General features: G+C 37.2%; 1 protein-coding gene across 6 annotated transcripts in view; it reads right to left on the bottom strand.

The window, feature by feature from the left end:
• The window catches only part of PRXL2C (peroxiredoxin like 2C), a 36,887-nt gene that overhangs the window by 12,586 nt on the left and 7,371 nt on the right, over positions 1–16,930 (bottom strand). The window contains exon 6 of one of the 6 annotated variants that reach the window (XM_043567281.1): positions 14,216–14,261. The exons of 1 other annotated variant lie outside the window; for it this stretch is intronic. In XM_043567281.1, the coding sequence (XP_043423216.1) occupies positions 14,245–14,261 (17 nt within the window). In that variant the 3' untranslated portion in view covers positions 14,216–14,244. Of the gene's footprint in view, positions 1–14,215; positions 14,262–14,440; positions 14,719–15,527; positions 15,986–16,930 lie in introns of those variants that run through there. 4 more of the 6 variants (XM_043567279.1, XM_043567280.1, XM_043567283.1 and 1 more) reach the window with 4 other exon arrangements.

The following is a 16,930-nucleotide window of genomic DNA, read 5'->3' on the forward strand; positions in this document are numbered from 1 at the left end:
TTCCATAGTGGCTGCACCAATTTACATTCCCACCAACAGTACACCAGAGTTCCCTTTTCTCCACATCCTTGTCAACACTTGTTATTTATCGTCTTTTTGATTTTAGCCATTCTGACAGGTGTGAGGTGATACCTCATTGTGGTTTTGATTTGGATTTCCCTGATGATTAGTTATTTGATCGTCTCTTCATGTACCCATTGTCTATCTGTTTGTCATCTTTGGAAAAATGTCTCCAGTACATTATTTATTAGTTATTTATTTAAAATTTTTATTTTTAAGTTATCTCTATATCCAGTGTGACACTTAAACTTATGATCCTGAGATCAAGAGTCACATGCTCTACCAACTGAAACAGCTAGGTGCCCCTTCAATACATTTTTGAAAGCATTTTCTTTTGCTTTGTTTTCCCCTTGTGTGGCACACAGTATTAATTCACAGGAGGGCCTCATACTTGCCTATATAGACATGAGCAACAAAATCTCAAAATCTGAGCTTTCAGTCTACAAAAAGGGAGAGGAAAGTATGGGTTTAAGCAGAAGAAATGATGAACTGCATATGAGACATGTATGCATGTTGCTTGGAATTATGAGGCTATTTATTTACATCAAGTTAGTAAATACATTCATATATGGCATTTTAAGTCCTTAGGAGTCAAAGTCTGGAAATGTCAGTGATTACAGGCTGCTCTCAGATTAAAGTTAAATAACAGCTGGAATGATTTCTAAAGAAACCTTAAAAGTATTCTGAGTGCTTACCTATTTTTAAAAATGGCATTGTAAGAAGATTGGCGTGATATTAAAAATAATTTTCTAGAAACAAGTTTTACTTCCATAAGAGCTTTGATCAAATAGCTCATCATGATGAATAAGGCTAATTACACTTGTGGTCCTTGTGAGCTGCTTTTAAAAATTCATGTGCAAACCTCCCAGCACTCCAGTCTCCTGCCTTCCCCTCCAAGACCTTCAAATCACTGTGAGGTTTTCTGCACCCTGCAGAGGACTGTTTATCATTTACTACCCTATTTTGTTACTTTCCCTGATGTTCTTCCTGCCCTCCCTAAATATATTCTGAATGATTAAAGGCAAAGATTCTGCTGTTTCTTTCCTTTAAATCTTCCACAATACCTAACATATAATAGGCCCTGGAAAACATCTTTTCCCTGATGATCAGACCGCATCACCTGTAAGAGAGTACTGCAGCACAGATCCCAAACAAGAAAGACACCCCTGTGTTGCTATTCTAGGAAGGAACTGAATGTACAGCTTAGTAAACCTACATGTTTTAAAGATGTAGACAATGCTTTTCTACTTTCTTTGCATAAATGTAAAACTGTCGATTGCCCTCTCTTTCAACATTTAGGCTATAAAGGCAATTATCAGGGAATAATGTAAGGCCAACCCAATTAATACATCTACAAAATAGGCTAAATACATTTGTGTGTGTGTGTGTGTGTGTGTGTAAACACACATATATATTCACTTTTCAAAGTACTATACACAAAAGGTATAAAGAATGACACAACAGATACCCATGTACCCACTATATCACCTAAGAAATGAAATTTTGAGGGCACCTGGCTAGCTCAGTTGGTGGAACATGCAACTCTTTTTTTTTTTTTAATTTTTAATGTTTACTTATTTTTGAGAGAGAGAGAGACAGAGCATGAGTGGGGGAGGGACAGAGAGAGAGGAGACACAGACTCTGAAGCAGGCTCCAGGCTCTGAGCTGTCAGCACAGAGCCTGACGCGGGGCTTGAACTCCTGAATGAGGAGATCATGACCTGAGCTGAAGTCGGATGCTCAACTGACTGAGCCACCCAGGCGCCCCCTTTTTTTTTTTAATTTTTATTTTTGGGAGATAGAGGATGAGCAGGGGAGGGGCAGAGAGAGAAGGAGACACAGAATCCAAAGCGGGCTCCAGGCTCTGAGCTGTCAGCACAGAGCCCAATGCGGGGTTCAGACTCACAAACCGAACCACAAGATCATGACCTGAGTTGAAGTCGGATGCTTAACTGACATAGCCACCCAGGTGTTCCAAGGAACATGCAACTCTTGACCTCGGGGTTGTAAGTTGAGTCCCATGTTAGGTGTAGAGATGACTTACAAATAAAATCTTTACAAAAAATTAATATAGTTTTTTAAAAAAATAAAATTTTGCTAACTCAGCCAAACCCCCTTTCTGTGCCACTCTAATAATCATTTCCACCTTTATCTCCCCAAAGATATTTATTCTCCTTAATTTACTATTTATGATTGCCTTGCATTTTTTTAAGACTGTAAGACATATGTAAGTATCTTTAATATATATTTCTTAAAACATTATGCCACAATTCATCATCCTGGTAATAGACATTTAGGATGTTACCAATTTATAGCTATGCCAAGCAATGTTGTTGTAGATATATTTGTGCATTTTATCTGTTTTATAGAAGACTGGCTCTAGAGCTATACATGTTTTCCATTTTCCTAGGTATTGCCAAATTGCTCCACAAATTGTTTTTCCAGTTTATGTTTTATCAGTGTACCCATATCCTCAACACTTGGTATTGTCACACTTTTTATTTTTGCCAAATTCCTGAGTATAAAATGGTATATTATTGTGGATTTAGTTTATTAGTGAAGTTGGAAACTTTTTTCATATATTTATTCACCATTTATGAGATTTTTCCCTATGAATTTGTAGTTGTGTACTAAAGAATGTGATCTTCCCACAAAAGAGGTCTGGCCTTTGCCCTTAGCTTCTTAATCTCCAAACCCTTGGAATGTCACTCCTGACAGGAATGTCTTTGCCTGAGGTCATACCACACAATCTGATGATATTGTGATTTGAAAAACAGTGGCTTACAAATATTGCACTACTGTATTTCTCTTTTCCTGTGGATAATTAGATATCCCAGGACCACTTATTTACTCTATTCTTTCTCCAGTTATCTGTAGCGTGTCAAGTGTCTATATATGTTTGTCTGTTTCTGAGCTTTCCATTCTATTACATTCCTCTCTCTATATATGCCCTTCCAGTTTCACACAATCTTTTAATTGCTATGACTTAATTCTGCATTTTGATTTCTCATAGAAGGAGCCACTTCTTGACTCTTGTTTTTTAGGAATGTCTTAGCTTTTGTTCCTCTACATAAATTTTAGAATGAGCATTTCAAGTTCCATGAAAAACTTGGTAAGGATTCTGTTAGGAATCTGTAGACCACTTTGGAAACAGCTAACATTTTTAAAATAATGAGAATTCTTCTCCATGAATATATTATCTCTGGATTTATCAAATCTTTAAAAAAATTCTTTTTTTTTTATTTAAAAAAAAATTTTTTTTTTCAGCTTTTATTTATTTTTGGGACAGAGAGAGACAGAGCATGAACGGGGGAGGGGCAGAGAGAGAGGGAGACACAGAATCGGAAACAGGCTCCAGGCTCTGAGCCATCAGCCCAGAGCCTGACGCGGGGCTCGAACTCACGGACCGCGAGATCGTGACCTGGCTGAAGTCAGACAATTAACCAACTGCGCCACCCAGGCACCCCTAAAAAAATTCTTTAATAAAGATACAGTAAAACCTTGGATTGGGAGTAACTTGTTCTGTGAGTGTTTTGCAGGACGAGCAAATGTTTCTGATAAATTTCAACTTGATAAACCAGTGATGTCTTGCAATACAAGTAGTATGTGTTGCCACATGAACACAACTGAGCCAATGGTTCTTGAAATTTGCTTTAATATTAAAGTGCTTTGGATTACAAGCATGTTTCTAGAACAAATTATGCTAGCAAACCTAGGTTTCACTGTACAATTTTCTTGTAAAGGTTTAACATGTTGGATTTATTCCTGGGTCCCTTATATGTTTTATTGCTCTTATAGGTGTTTTAAAAAACATTTTAATATTTATTTTTGAGAGAGAGAGAGACCAAGTGTGAGCGGGGGAGGGGCAGAGAGAGAGGGAGACACAGAATCTGAAGCAGGGTCCAGGCTCTGAGCTGTCAACACAGAGCTGGATGCAGAGCTCTAACCCACAAACCGTGAGATCAGGTGACCTGAGCCGAGTTGCAGGCTTTACCAACTGAGCCACTGAGGCGCCCCTATAAATGATTTTAAAATCAGTTTTCCTGTTCATAATTAAGGGCTTATAGCAACTCAAACTAAATCGAATATTCATATCACATCCAGCAACTTATTAAGAATTTGTCTTTTTTTTTTTGAGAAATAACCCAATTTATTTTTTTTAACGTTTATTTTTTTTTATTTTTGAGACAGAGAGAGCATGAACGGGGGAGGGTTAGAGAGAGAGGGAGACACAGAATCTGAAACAGGCTCCAGGCTCTGAGCTGTCAGCACAAAGCCCGACGTGGGGCTCGAACTCATGGACGCGAGATCATGACCTGAGCCGAAGTCGGATGCTTAATCGAATGAGCCACCCAGGTGCCCCAAGAATTTGTCTTTAGATTAGTTTTGTTTTTCTACATAGACAGTCATGGCATATATAATAAATGAGAGAGTTTTAGTTCTTCTTTTCTAAATCTTATACCTTTATTTGTTAGTTTTGTTGTGGTTTTGCACTGGCTAGAACTCTGGTATAATGTCAAAAACTAGCAGTAATAGTGGGCACCCTCATCATATTCCTTTTTTCAAAGGAAGAGTTATAGTATTTTTCCATTAAATATAATAAATGTTGAAGGTTTTTGGCAGACAGTTTTTATCAGATTGAGGAAATTGTCTTTAATTCCTAGATTGCTTAAAATTGTTTTTTTTTAAGTATAAACAGATGCTAAATTTTATCATGTTTTTTCTGTTTCTTTGAAATAACTATGCATTTTTTTCTTCCTTGAATGTATTAATATGGTGAATTATTTTAATTTTTACTGTAAAATAAAATTTGCATTTCTGGGATAAACCCTACTTTACTGTGGTAAATTAAATATTTTACATATTGTTTGATTCTGTTTGCCAATATACAACTTAGGAATTTTTCATTTATTTATGGGAGAGTCCAACCTATAATTTTCCATTCTTATATTATCCTACTCTGATTGAAGTAAAACAAGGTAAAATTAGCCTCATTTTCTCTTCTCAGAAAGTTTGTATAAGATTGGAAGTGTTGGGGCTCCTGGATGGCTCAGTTAGTTGAGTGGCTGACATTTGACTGGCTCAGGTCATGTTCTCACAGTTGGTGAGTTCAAGCCCTGCGTCAGGCTCTTGAACTGATAGTACAGAGCCTGCTTGAGATTATCTCTTTCTCTCCCTCTCTCTCTGCTCCTCTCCCACTCGTTCACTCTCTCTCAAAATAAATAAACTTAAAAAAAAAAAAAAGATTGCAAGTGTCTTTACTTCCTTAAAAATTTGATTTAAAAAAATGGTAGAATTCAAATTCTTACTAAACCTTCTTCATCTGGGTGTTTTCTTTGTGGGAAGGAACTGCTGATCTTCAACTACTGATTCAATTTTAAATGGTTATAGGGGCGCCTGGGTGGCTCAGTCAGTTAAGTGTCTGACTTTGGCTCAGGTCATGATCCTATAGTTTGTGGGTTAGAGCCTCCAGTCAGGCTCTGTGCTGACAGCTCAGAGAGTGGAGCCTGCTTCGGATTCTGTGTTTCCCTCTCTCTCTGTCCCTCCCCTGCTCATGCTCTGTCTCTCTCTCAGAAACAAATAAATGTTAATAAATAAATAAATAAATAAATAAATAAATAAATGATTATAAGTCTAGGGGCACATGGGTGGCCCATTGGTTGCGCGTCAGACTCTTGGTTTTGGCTCAGGTCATTCATGGTCTCATGGTTCGTAGGATTGAGCCCTGCATGGTGCTCCTCGCTGACAGCACAGGGCCTGTTTGGAATTCTCTCTCCCTTTCTCCTTCCCCTCCCCCATGCACTTGCGCTCTCTCTCTCTATAAAAATAAACCTAAAAAAATCACTTCCTTTAAAAAAGAGTTTTAAGGCTATATAGGTATTCTATTTTTAAAGATTTTTATTTATTTTTTTTAATTTTTTTTTAACGTTTATTTATTTTTGAGACAGAGAGAGACACAGCATGAACGGGGGAGGGGCAGAGAGAGAGGGAGACACAGAATCGGAAGCAGGCTCGAGGCTCTGAGCCATCAGCCCAGAGCCCGAGGCGGGGCTCGAACTCGCAGACCACGAGATTGCGACCTGAGCTGAAGTCGGACGCTTAACCGACTGAGCCACCCAGGTGCCCCTTAAAGACTTTTAACAGTTATTTAAAGTTATTTAAATAAAACATTCTTTTTCTCTAAATTTTCAAATTTATTAGCATAAAGTTCAGAGTGTTTTTAATCTTTGCTATCTTTGTAGTTGTCCCTTTTTTATTTCTAATATTTGTACCTTCTTTTTCCTTCAACAGCTTTGCCACAGGTTTGTCTACTTTATTAGCAAATTTAGCCTATGGAGTTGCCCTGTTGTATCTCTGTCTGATATTTAATCAATTGCCACTCCTTACTTAGCTCCTTTCATTGTTTTTCATATGGGTTTAGTTTGTTGCTTTCTTAACTTCTTAACGTTGAACACTTAGTCTATTAATTTCTAGCCCTTTTTTTTCTTTTCTAATATGAGAGTTTAGGGGTATAAATTTACATTAAAATACCATTTTTTAAGAATTCCACAAGTTATTGTCACTATTCAATTCTAATTCTTCACATCTATCACATTTTCTTTGTCCCATGAAGTTTTAGCGTTGTTTTTTCTTTTAATTAAAAATGACTAGGGGTGCCTGGGTGGCTCAGTAGGTTAAGGGTCTGACTCTTGATCTCAGCTCAGGACTTGATCTCAGCGTTGTGAGCTAAGGCCCCATGTTGGGCTTCATGCTGGGCTTGGAGACTACTTAAAAAAATGTCTACAAGGGTGCCTGGGTGGCTCAGTCCGTTAAGTATCTGTGGCTCAGGTCATGATCTCATAGTTCATGAGTTTGAGCCTTATGTCAGGCTCTGTGCTAACAGCTCAGAGCCTGGAGGCCGCCTTGGATTCTGTGCCTCCGTCTCTCTCTGCCCCTCCCCCGCTCATGTTCTGTGTTTCTCTCTCTCAAAAATAAACATTCAAAAAAATTTTTTAAAAATGTCTACAGAGGGGCGCCTGGGTGGCGCAGTCGGTTAAGCGTCCGACTTCAGCCAGGTCACGATCTCGCGGTCTAGGAGTTCGAGCGTCAGGCTCTGGGCTGATGGCTCAGAGCCTGGAGCCTGTTTCCGATTCTGTGTCTCCCTCTCTCTCTGCCCCTCCCCCGTTCATGCTCTGTCTCTCTCTGTCCCCAAAATAAATAAATGTTGAAAAAAAAATTTATTAAAAAAAAATGTCTACAGAGGGTTTGGTTTGATTTTGGTATTGATTTCTAATATAGTTACATTGTGGGGTTTTTTGTTTGTTTTTTTTTTTTTTTTGTGAGCCTGGGTACACGTGGGGAGGGAGAGGGAGGGAAACAGCAGAGAGGAGAGAAAGAGGAAGAATCCCAAGCAGGTTTTGAGCTATCAGACTGAAGCCCCACGCAGGGCTTGATCTCACAAACTGTGAGATCATAACCTGAGCCGAAATCAAGAGTCACGAGGCACCCCAAATACAGTTGTATTGTGACACCTATAGAACATGGTTTGTATAAACTTGAATTTTTTAATTTATTGAGCTATACTTTAAGGATAATATATGGTTAATGTTTCATGTGTTCTTGAGAAAGATAGGATTTTTATTTTTAACCTATTGTTTTACATTTGTTCATTAAATCAATTTATTATTTGCATTATTCAACTATTCTTTATTCTTACTATTATTTTATTTGCTTCATCCATCAATGAAGATCATCAGTAAGGTGGCCATATAATTTATGGTCCAAACATTTGAGAGTGAAAAAAGATGTGAAAATAATTGTTTATTAATAAAAATTAAATATACATAAAAATAAAATAATTTATTGAAACACTTATTGACTGACAATTGTTTCAATGTTAAGGGGCATCTAAAATTGTTCTATTCAAAAACTATTTTATTTTAGTGTATTCTTTTTTTTTAAGTTTATTTTATTTTGAGAGAGAGACAGACAGAGAGAGAGAAAGCAGGGAAGGGACGGGGGCAGGGAACAAAGGATCTGAAGCAAGCTCTGTGCTGACAGTAGGGAGCCTGATGTGGGGCTCAAACTCACAAACTGTGAGATCATGACTCAAGCCAAAGTCGGATGCTTAACTTACTAAGCCACCCAGGCAGCCTTTTCTTTTTTTTTTTAGAGGAGAGAAAGAGCATGAGCAGGGGAGAGGGGTAGAGAGAGAGATCATCTTAAGCAGGCTCCATGCTCAGCACAGAGCCTAAGCCTAATGTAGGGCCTGATCCCATGAGCCTGGGATCATGACCTGAGCTGAAATCAAGAGTCCGATGTTCAACCTAATGAGCCACCCAGATGCCCCCCAAAAATATTTTAAAAATACTTTCTAAAAATTCTAAATTATACATATTTATATACTTCAGTCCATTTCTAAGCTGAGTCTGTCTCTAATGCCAAGTCATTGGTATTTTTCTGAAAACTATTTTTTAAATATTGTTTTATTTTTAATTTAAATTATTTTTAATTTCATTTAAATAAAATTCTCTGCAACCTTCTCTAATGTTGGATTTTATAGTTAATTGACTTGGAATTGTAGACCTCTTCATTTGATTTTTCTCTGTAGTCCACATTTCAAATGGAAAATATACTGTCTCTTTAGGTACTGAAGTACCTGGTAAACTCCAGAAAAATATTGTTAAATGGAGGGTATTTAAAGGCCATTTTTAAAAATGTTTATTTATTTTTTAGAGAGAGACAGGGAGGGGCAGGGAGACAGAGAGAGAGGGAGACACAGAATCTGAAACAAGCTCCAGGCTCTGAGCTGTGAGCACAGAGCCTGATGAGGGGCTTGAACTCATGAACTGTGAGATCATGACTTGAGCCAAAGTTGGATGCTTAACTGACTGAGCCACCCAGGCGCCCCTAAAGTCCATTTTTTTTGATACCAAAAAATATTACAGCCCTAACATTTTCAAATATGTACTGTCTTTTGCTTCCACTCAGTACCTTTCTTCAACACATAATTTTTACAAGATAAAACTCATCAAATAAATTCTCCACTTAAAATTCTTTTGAATGTTCTACCATATTTTTATGGTAAATAATCAGAGGCCATTTTGTTCCTTTTTTTTTCCATTTCATTATTATTTTTTTAAAGTTAGCTCTATACCCAATGTGGAGCTTGAACTCATGACCCTGAGATCAAGAGTGGCATGCTCTACCAACTGAGCCAACCAGGTGCCCCTCCATTTCATTCTTTCAAAATTAAATCTTATTCTATTTGAGTTTTCAATTATTTATTCTGTTTAGTTTCCTTCTCATTTAAAAGCCAGATTTCAATGTCTTCCTATTTGTAAGGTTTGTTTTCAATCATATGATTTGCTAAAAGTTCAAAATGAAAGTTTTTTGGCACACCATTCATTAAATAAACTCACTAAAGATTTCCAACTTAAACAATAGAAATCAAAACATGTAAGGACCCATTCACAAAAAAAGAAAAAAATATCCACAATCAGGACAACACAGGTTGATTTACAAAACTGTTCTTTAACACTCCAAATGTTTCTAATGTCTGCTCAATAGTGGATTTTGTTGTTGAAGGTCCAGGCTGCCATGCTTTTTTTTTTTTTAATTATTTAACATCAGCTGCTCATAGATATTTTTTCTTTTGGTTATTATGTGTATACATGTTTAAAAATTGGTAAATTTTGTCAAAACTACAATGAGGTACCACTTTATACCCATAAGAATGGCTATTATAAAAAAAAAAACAAGAGGGGTTCCTGGGTGGTTTGGTTGAGCAGCTGACTCTGCTCAGGTCATGATCCCATGGCTTGTGAGTTCGAGCCCTGCATGGGGCTCTGTGCTGACAGCTCAGAGCCTGGAGTCTGCTTCAGATTCTGTGTCTCCCTCTCTCTCTGCTCCTCCCCTGCGCGCGCTGTCTCTCTCTCAAAAATAAATAAACATTTAAAGAAATTTAAAAACTAGAAACAAATGCTGGTGAGGATATAGAGAAATTGGAACCCTTGTACATTGCTGGTGGGAACATAAAATGGTGCAGCTTCTGTGGAAAACAGTATGGCAGTTCCTTACACACAGAATGCCCCTATTATCCAGCAATTCCACTTCTGGATATATACACAAAAGAATTGAAAGAAAGGAATCAAACATATTTGTATACCAAGGTTGACAGCAACATTATTCACAATAGCCCAAAAGTAGAAATAACCTAAATGTCCACTGAGGGATGAATGGATAAATAAAATGTCTATACATACAATAGAATATAATTTAGCCTTAAAAAGGAATGAAATTCTGGTACATGCTACAACATGGATGAACCTTGAGGACTTTATGCTAAGTGAAATCAGACAGACATAAAATGATAAATATTGTATGACTCCATAAATTTACAGAGGCAGAAAGCAGAACAGTGATTACCAGGGGCTATGGGCAGGGAGCAATGAGAGTTATTTAATGGGTACAGAGTTTCAGTATGAGATGATGACAAAATTCTGGAGATGGGTAGTGGTGATGATTACATAACACTATGAGTATACTTAATGTTATGAACTGTAGATTTTAAAAATGGTTAAGATGGTAAGTTTTTATGTATATTTTATCACAATAAAAATGTTTTAAAAATTTTAATAAATTTTTTTTAATTTTTTTTTTCAACGTTTATTTATTTTTGGGACAGAGAGAGACAGAGCATGAACGGGGGAGGGGCAGAGAGAGAGGGAGACACAGAATCAGAAGCAGGCTCCAGGCTCTGAGCCATCAGCCCAGAGCCCGACGCGGGGCTCGAACTCACGGACCGCGAGATCGTGACCTGGCTGAAGTCGGACGCTTAACCGACTGCGCCACCCAGGCGCCCCAAAAAATTTAATAAATTTTAACAACTATAATATTTATTTTGACTGACAACTTGGACACAATTATATATATATATGATATATGTGATATATCATATATATATCACATATATATATCACAACCAAGTTCCAAGTACACTGTGCTCCATAGATTTCATAATTTAGTATGAACATTGTTTTTATCACAGTATGTAATCATTTAGATTTATATAATACTGATATAAAACTGGCATCTGGGAACTGTTTTCAAAGTTTTCTGCTAATAGAGCTAATATATGAATAGCTGCCATTCCACTTTTTATACGGGTACAAGAAAACTTGGAAGTGAAAATGAGCAAAATTAATTTAAAAGGACTCTGTTCTAAATTAAAACTAGGTGTGCATGAATGTCTCAGTTGGTAGAACATGCAACCCTTGATCTCAGGGTTGTGAGTTCAAGCCCCATGTTGGGCATGGAGTCTACTCAAAAAAAATAAATGAAAAATAAATGTTCACAGAATGATGTGTAAATGTACCTTATGTAACTGTACATCTTTAATTATTTTCTGGAACACTCCTCTTAAAATAACTGGTAACTTTGGAGTAGATGATGTTTCTTCTTTAGAAAGCTTGTCTCCAAGTTTCACATGGTCCATGTTATCACTCTGGCCCCACTGGTAGATGGTAACACAAATAATCATTTTATGCTGGTTACTAGCTTATCATCAATCTTCTTGAGAAACAAAAGCATTTGGTTTTTAAACATGCAGTCCATTAAGAAAAAAATTTTTTAGTAAAAAAATTAAAAAAAAATTTTTTTTAACGTTTATTTATTTTTGAGACAGAGAGAGACAGAGCATGAACAGGGGAGGGGCAGAGACAGAGGGAGACACAGAATCTGAAACAGGCTCCAGGCTCTGAGCTGTCAGCACACAGCCCGACGTGGGGCTCGAACCCACGGACCATGAGATCATGATCTGAGCCAAAGTCGGACGCTTAACGGACCAAGCCACCCAGGCGCCCCAGTAAAAAAAATTTTTTAAGAGGGATGCTTAGGTGGCTCAGTCGGTTAAGCATGTGACTTCGGCTCAGGTCATGATCTGTTTGTGGGTTCGAGCCCCACATTGGGCTCTGTGTTGACAGCTCAGAGCCTGGAGCCTGCTTCAAATTCTGTCTCCCTCTTTCTCTGCCCCTCCCCTTGCTTGTGCTGTCTCTCAAAATTAAATGTCAAAAAAAATTTTTTAAACATGTACGTTCATGTTATTAAAATTCTTGTTGCCCCAGTAGTTCACTGCAGGAACCTTACAACACACTTCCTCACTGGGATCCTTGGTCTATGGATGGATCTGGGATCCCAGGTCTCAGGCTTAGGTCTCAGGCACTACTTTAGGCAGTGGTCTTAGTCTTAACTCTCTACTACACAAAGCCTTTGAGTTGGCCAAAGAACATTCCTGGATGAGCACAAACTTCAGGGCAGCCCATGGCTTCAAGGCATGTTTCTGCTTCTAGCCCTGATGGTTTCCTCACTTTCTTATTAAAAGTTAATTTAAGGGGTGCCTGGGTGGCTCAGTCGGTTGAGCGTCCGACTTCAGCTCAGGTCAGGATCTCACGGTTTGTGAGTTCGAGCCCCGCGTCAGGCTCTGGGCTGATGGCTCAGAGCCTGGAGCCTGCTTCCGATTCTGTGTCTCTCTCTCTTTCTGCCCCTCCCCCATTCATGCTCTGTCTCTCTCTGTCTCAAAAATAAATAAACTTTAAAAAAAAAAATTAAAAAAGTTAATTTAATAAAAAGAAAAAAGATGTTTCTTCTCTGTGAAATGGGCATGATGGGGATGTCAATTCTATAGAGCACTATGTAAAGCACTTGGAACACTACTTGGCAAATAATTAGCACCATAACAGGGCTAGATGGTATTCTTTTAACAGTAATTTCCATGTATATATTATAGGAAGGTTTTCAAAATTTGGAGTCTAGTATATTATTGGGTATGCAGCATGTTTACATATTTCACAGTAACTACCAGAAATATTTTTTGATTTAAATGTTTGTTTGGGTCAGCAATTTACCACTGCACTGTATTTATGTAACTGAACCTCCCTGAAGCCACATAAAGAACATTTGTGTATCTTAGAAAAATGTGGTGTAAGTTTATAAATATATGAATTTTTGTGTAAGCTCTGATTCAGCAGTTTTAAGTGTAAAATCAGCAAAGGGATCTGGGTCACCAGTCTTCCCTTACTATAAAAAATAGCACAAAATTGCTTAATTTTAAATGTCATGAGGAATTTTGTTTTTATTGGTTAAAAACATGATTGTTTAATGTATATATACATGAATGTACATTAAAGTATTTGGATATTTAAAATATATTTTGTGTGTGTGACCTCATATGCTTGATATAAAAGTTTATAAGTTCAAAGCAGTGTATATTTGCTACTAATTACCAAGATTTTGATCTTGCTGTACTTTTTTCATCAGAATTTCTGGGACACTTCCCAAGTAAACCTATTAACATTCTAGAAAAATAAAAGATAACAGTACACTAAATAAAAGCAATTTGGCAAGCAAACCAGTGTACATTTAAGTTACAAAGTTTTTAGTTTAAACAATTCTTAAAATTCTTTCAAAAAGCATATTGAGCCATATTTTAAATACATATATTAAATATATAAAACATTGTTTTTCTCCTTTTACTCTTTCCACCACCCCCCCCCTCCCCGCGCCAAATCCTAGTGAAATGGATACTGTGTGTGTGGTACAAGGTGCTTTGAACACAGGCTATACAGGTTTGGTTTGCAATATTTCCTCTAAGTAAAGCAATGTGGATGGAAACATGTAGACAGTTGCATTTATATGCAACTTTGTGAAGATTCCTATATAGGAATATATTCTTCATATAATTTTTAAATAACTTTTCCTGGCTAAAAAAAATGAATCATGCTTATTATAGAAAGTTAGGAGATAAAGGAAAATATGGAAAAGAAAATAAAGATACTGTAATCCTACCATATAGAGGTACCTACTGGCAATAACCTGGTGTGTTTATATCCTGTCTTTTTTCCTAAGTATGCAAAAATATAAACATATACATAAAAATATGATTACATTATTTACAGTATTTGACACCCTGCTTTTTCACTGGATAAAATGGTCCTGAGTTGCTTACCTTTCCCTTTATATGTTCTTCATAAGAATTAGGGCCAATAGGGGCGCCTGGGTGGCGCAGTCGGTTAAGCGTCCGACTTCAGCCAGGTCACGATCTCGCGGTCCGTGAGTTCGAGCCCCGCGTCAGGCTCTGGGCTGATGGCTCAGGGCCTGGAGCCTGTTTCCGATTCTGTGTCTCCCTCTCTCTCTGCCCCTCCCCCGTTCATGCTCTGTCTCTCTCTGTCCCAAAAATAAATAAACGTTGAAAAAAAAATTAAAAAAAAAAAGGTATTTCTAATTTTATAGCTTTTAGAGTTTTATTTTATATAAATAAAATTTTATTTTACATAAAACTTTAAAAGCTATAGAATTATAAATATATATAACATTTTTGACAACTGATGCCTCTCAGTACGTAGTTCAACTAGTACGTGGTCTCTTTATGTTTTCATAACTCCTCAAAGGCTGGGAAAAGCCAACAAGTGAGACACTGCACAAGGATACCACACTCTGAACATTTCAGGTCATATCCCAAGGGTCCATTCAAAAGTGATAAAGAGTCTATACCATCACACATGGATAACTGAAGATCTGCTTGTAAAGTCCACATGCTGAACTCCTACAAGCTGTAAAACAGAGTTGATGGGTTTGTGATCCAACCTGTTTCTATCACGGTGTATAAAATGGATGTTGTTACCTAGAAGAGAGTAAGAATAAAAGGCAGAAGTTGGCATATAGTATTATTCATTAGATTTATTGCTTATTAGAATAAAGGAAGCAAAAGCAACTTTTAATTAATCCTAAGGGAAAAATTAATTGCCTGGAGTTCATAATATTCTCTATATAATGCTGTAATAATTTTTAATTAAGGTAATAAAGGATGAAAAGGATTATGGTTAAATAAGAGTGATACTTAATGTTTTATGAGATCTAAGGGGAAATATTCTTAAATTATAACCTCTGTTAGGTTTTATTAGATGTAATTAAATAAAATGTCCTGTCAAACAGACAGGAACAATACAGAACATAGATATCAAATGGAAAATCACATCTGTTTCTTAAATGTAATAATGGAATAAATCACTTGCTTAAAAAAAAATTCACTCTCAAACACTGATTTAATAGGCTATCTGCATTATAACCAGAGACCAAAAGAGGCTGAAAAGCAGGGCTTTGAGACTGTTAAGACCTCCACAACAAACCTTTTATCTGCTCAAATTAAAAAACCCCCGTAATTTATAGGTCTAGATCTTTTTACTTTGATTCTTAGACTCAAAGCCAGATGTTGAACTTAAAACATTAGATTAGCTTTTTTAATTTCAACCTACAGCTGAAATTCTGTAATTCTTTGCATGTGTGTTTTTTCTTTTCAAATTTTTATTTAAATTCTAGTTAGTTAACATATAGTACAATATTGGTTTCAGGAGTAGAATTCAGTGATTCATCACTTACATACAACACCCAGTGCTCATCACAAGTGCCTTCCTTAATACCCATCACCCATCTAGTCCATCCGCCCCCCCCCACCTTCCTCCATCAACCCTCATGATTAATTATAAGAGGCATGTTCTCTGCATTATACTTAACTGTTGTCTATAGTATCACTGTAGATTTAATATCATGAATTGGCTTATTATCAAATAAGGCAAAATGAAATACTGGGTTAACTGTGATAGATTTGTGTAAATAAGTACACCCAGCTCTTTCCTTAGAGGAGCTACACTCCTTCCAGCAGAGTATCAAAATATTCTCTTTATTGAGTATGTTCCAGTGATGAACTCCTTGTGCTCATCACTCTTACACACCTGAACATGTGGTCACATGATACTGAGACAATGGAGATGAGGGGCTCACAACAGGTTGGACGATGGAAACAAGCCATCCAAAACTATGGCTCAATGTCATTGAGGATAATCTATAGGACTCAGTCTCATAAAACAGGGCTTCTCTTCTGTCTGGTCTAACTGGTGTAAATTCACAAGAGAGGGAAAGAGATTGAATGACAGGTTTTAGCTAGCTAAAGTACTCTAACTGCAGAAAGCCAAAAAGCCATAATGTTTGGTCAAAAGCCTCCTTCTAAAGACTTTTAGACATCTGGAGTTTATTAAAGTAAAATTTTATAATTTCTAGAAGCTATGCTCACTATTGTGGGCAGTTTCAAAGAGGAAGAACTAAGAAAAATCTACTTAGTGCCTGTCCCTGACTACAATACTTGAACATGGTAGAGATCCAGTGGTCAACCAGTTAGCAATGTGGAGCCAAAGAAATTTCAGGTATTCCAATCAATAAAGCTACTAAAACTATGTGGCTTACAGTAATTGTTACTGAATGAGCTGACTTGCCTTCTGACACTAAGCAAGTCTTCTAGCCTTATTAGATATAAGTAACTGGATTGATTCTTCTATTGATGCCCCCCCCCAAAAAAAAGGCAGGGTGGGGGGAAAGCTTGAGGATTTTCTCTTATGTGGAAATGTTCACTTCCATGAACTTCTTATTTTATTTATTTTTATTTATTTTTTAAGAGAGAGAGAATATGCACAAGCTGGGAGAGGGGCTGGGGGAGGAGGGCGGGGGAGACAGAGAGAGAGAGAGAGAGAGAGAGAGAGAGAGAGAATCTTAAGCAGGTTCCACGCTCAGTGCAGACCCCAATGCGGGGCTCAGTCCCACAATCTTGGGACTACAACCTGAGCCGAAGTCAAGAGTCAGACATTCAACTGTCTGGACCACCCAAGTGCCCCTCCATGAACTTTTTAAACAGTTTTATAGCCATATACAATTCACCAAACCACTACTGACTTTCCTATCTCAAATACTGAAATCACTCAGGCACAGAATGATGGGCACATTACATCCAATAAACAGACACAAAATACACAGAAGCCTTTAAAAACAAAAGATACCCCCTGCCC

The sequence above is a fragment of the Prionailurus bengalensis genome, chromosome D4 (assembly GCF_016509475.1).
Source record: "Prionailurus bengalensis isolate Pbe53 chromosome D4, Fcat_Pben_1.1_paternal_pri, whole genome shotgun sequence".
NCBI classification, from domain to species: Eukaryota; Metazoa; Chordata; class Mammalia; order Carnivora; family Felidae; genus Prionailurus; species Prionailurus bengalensis.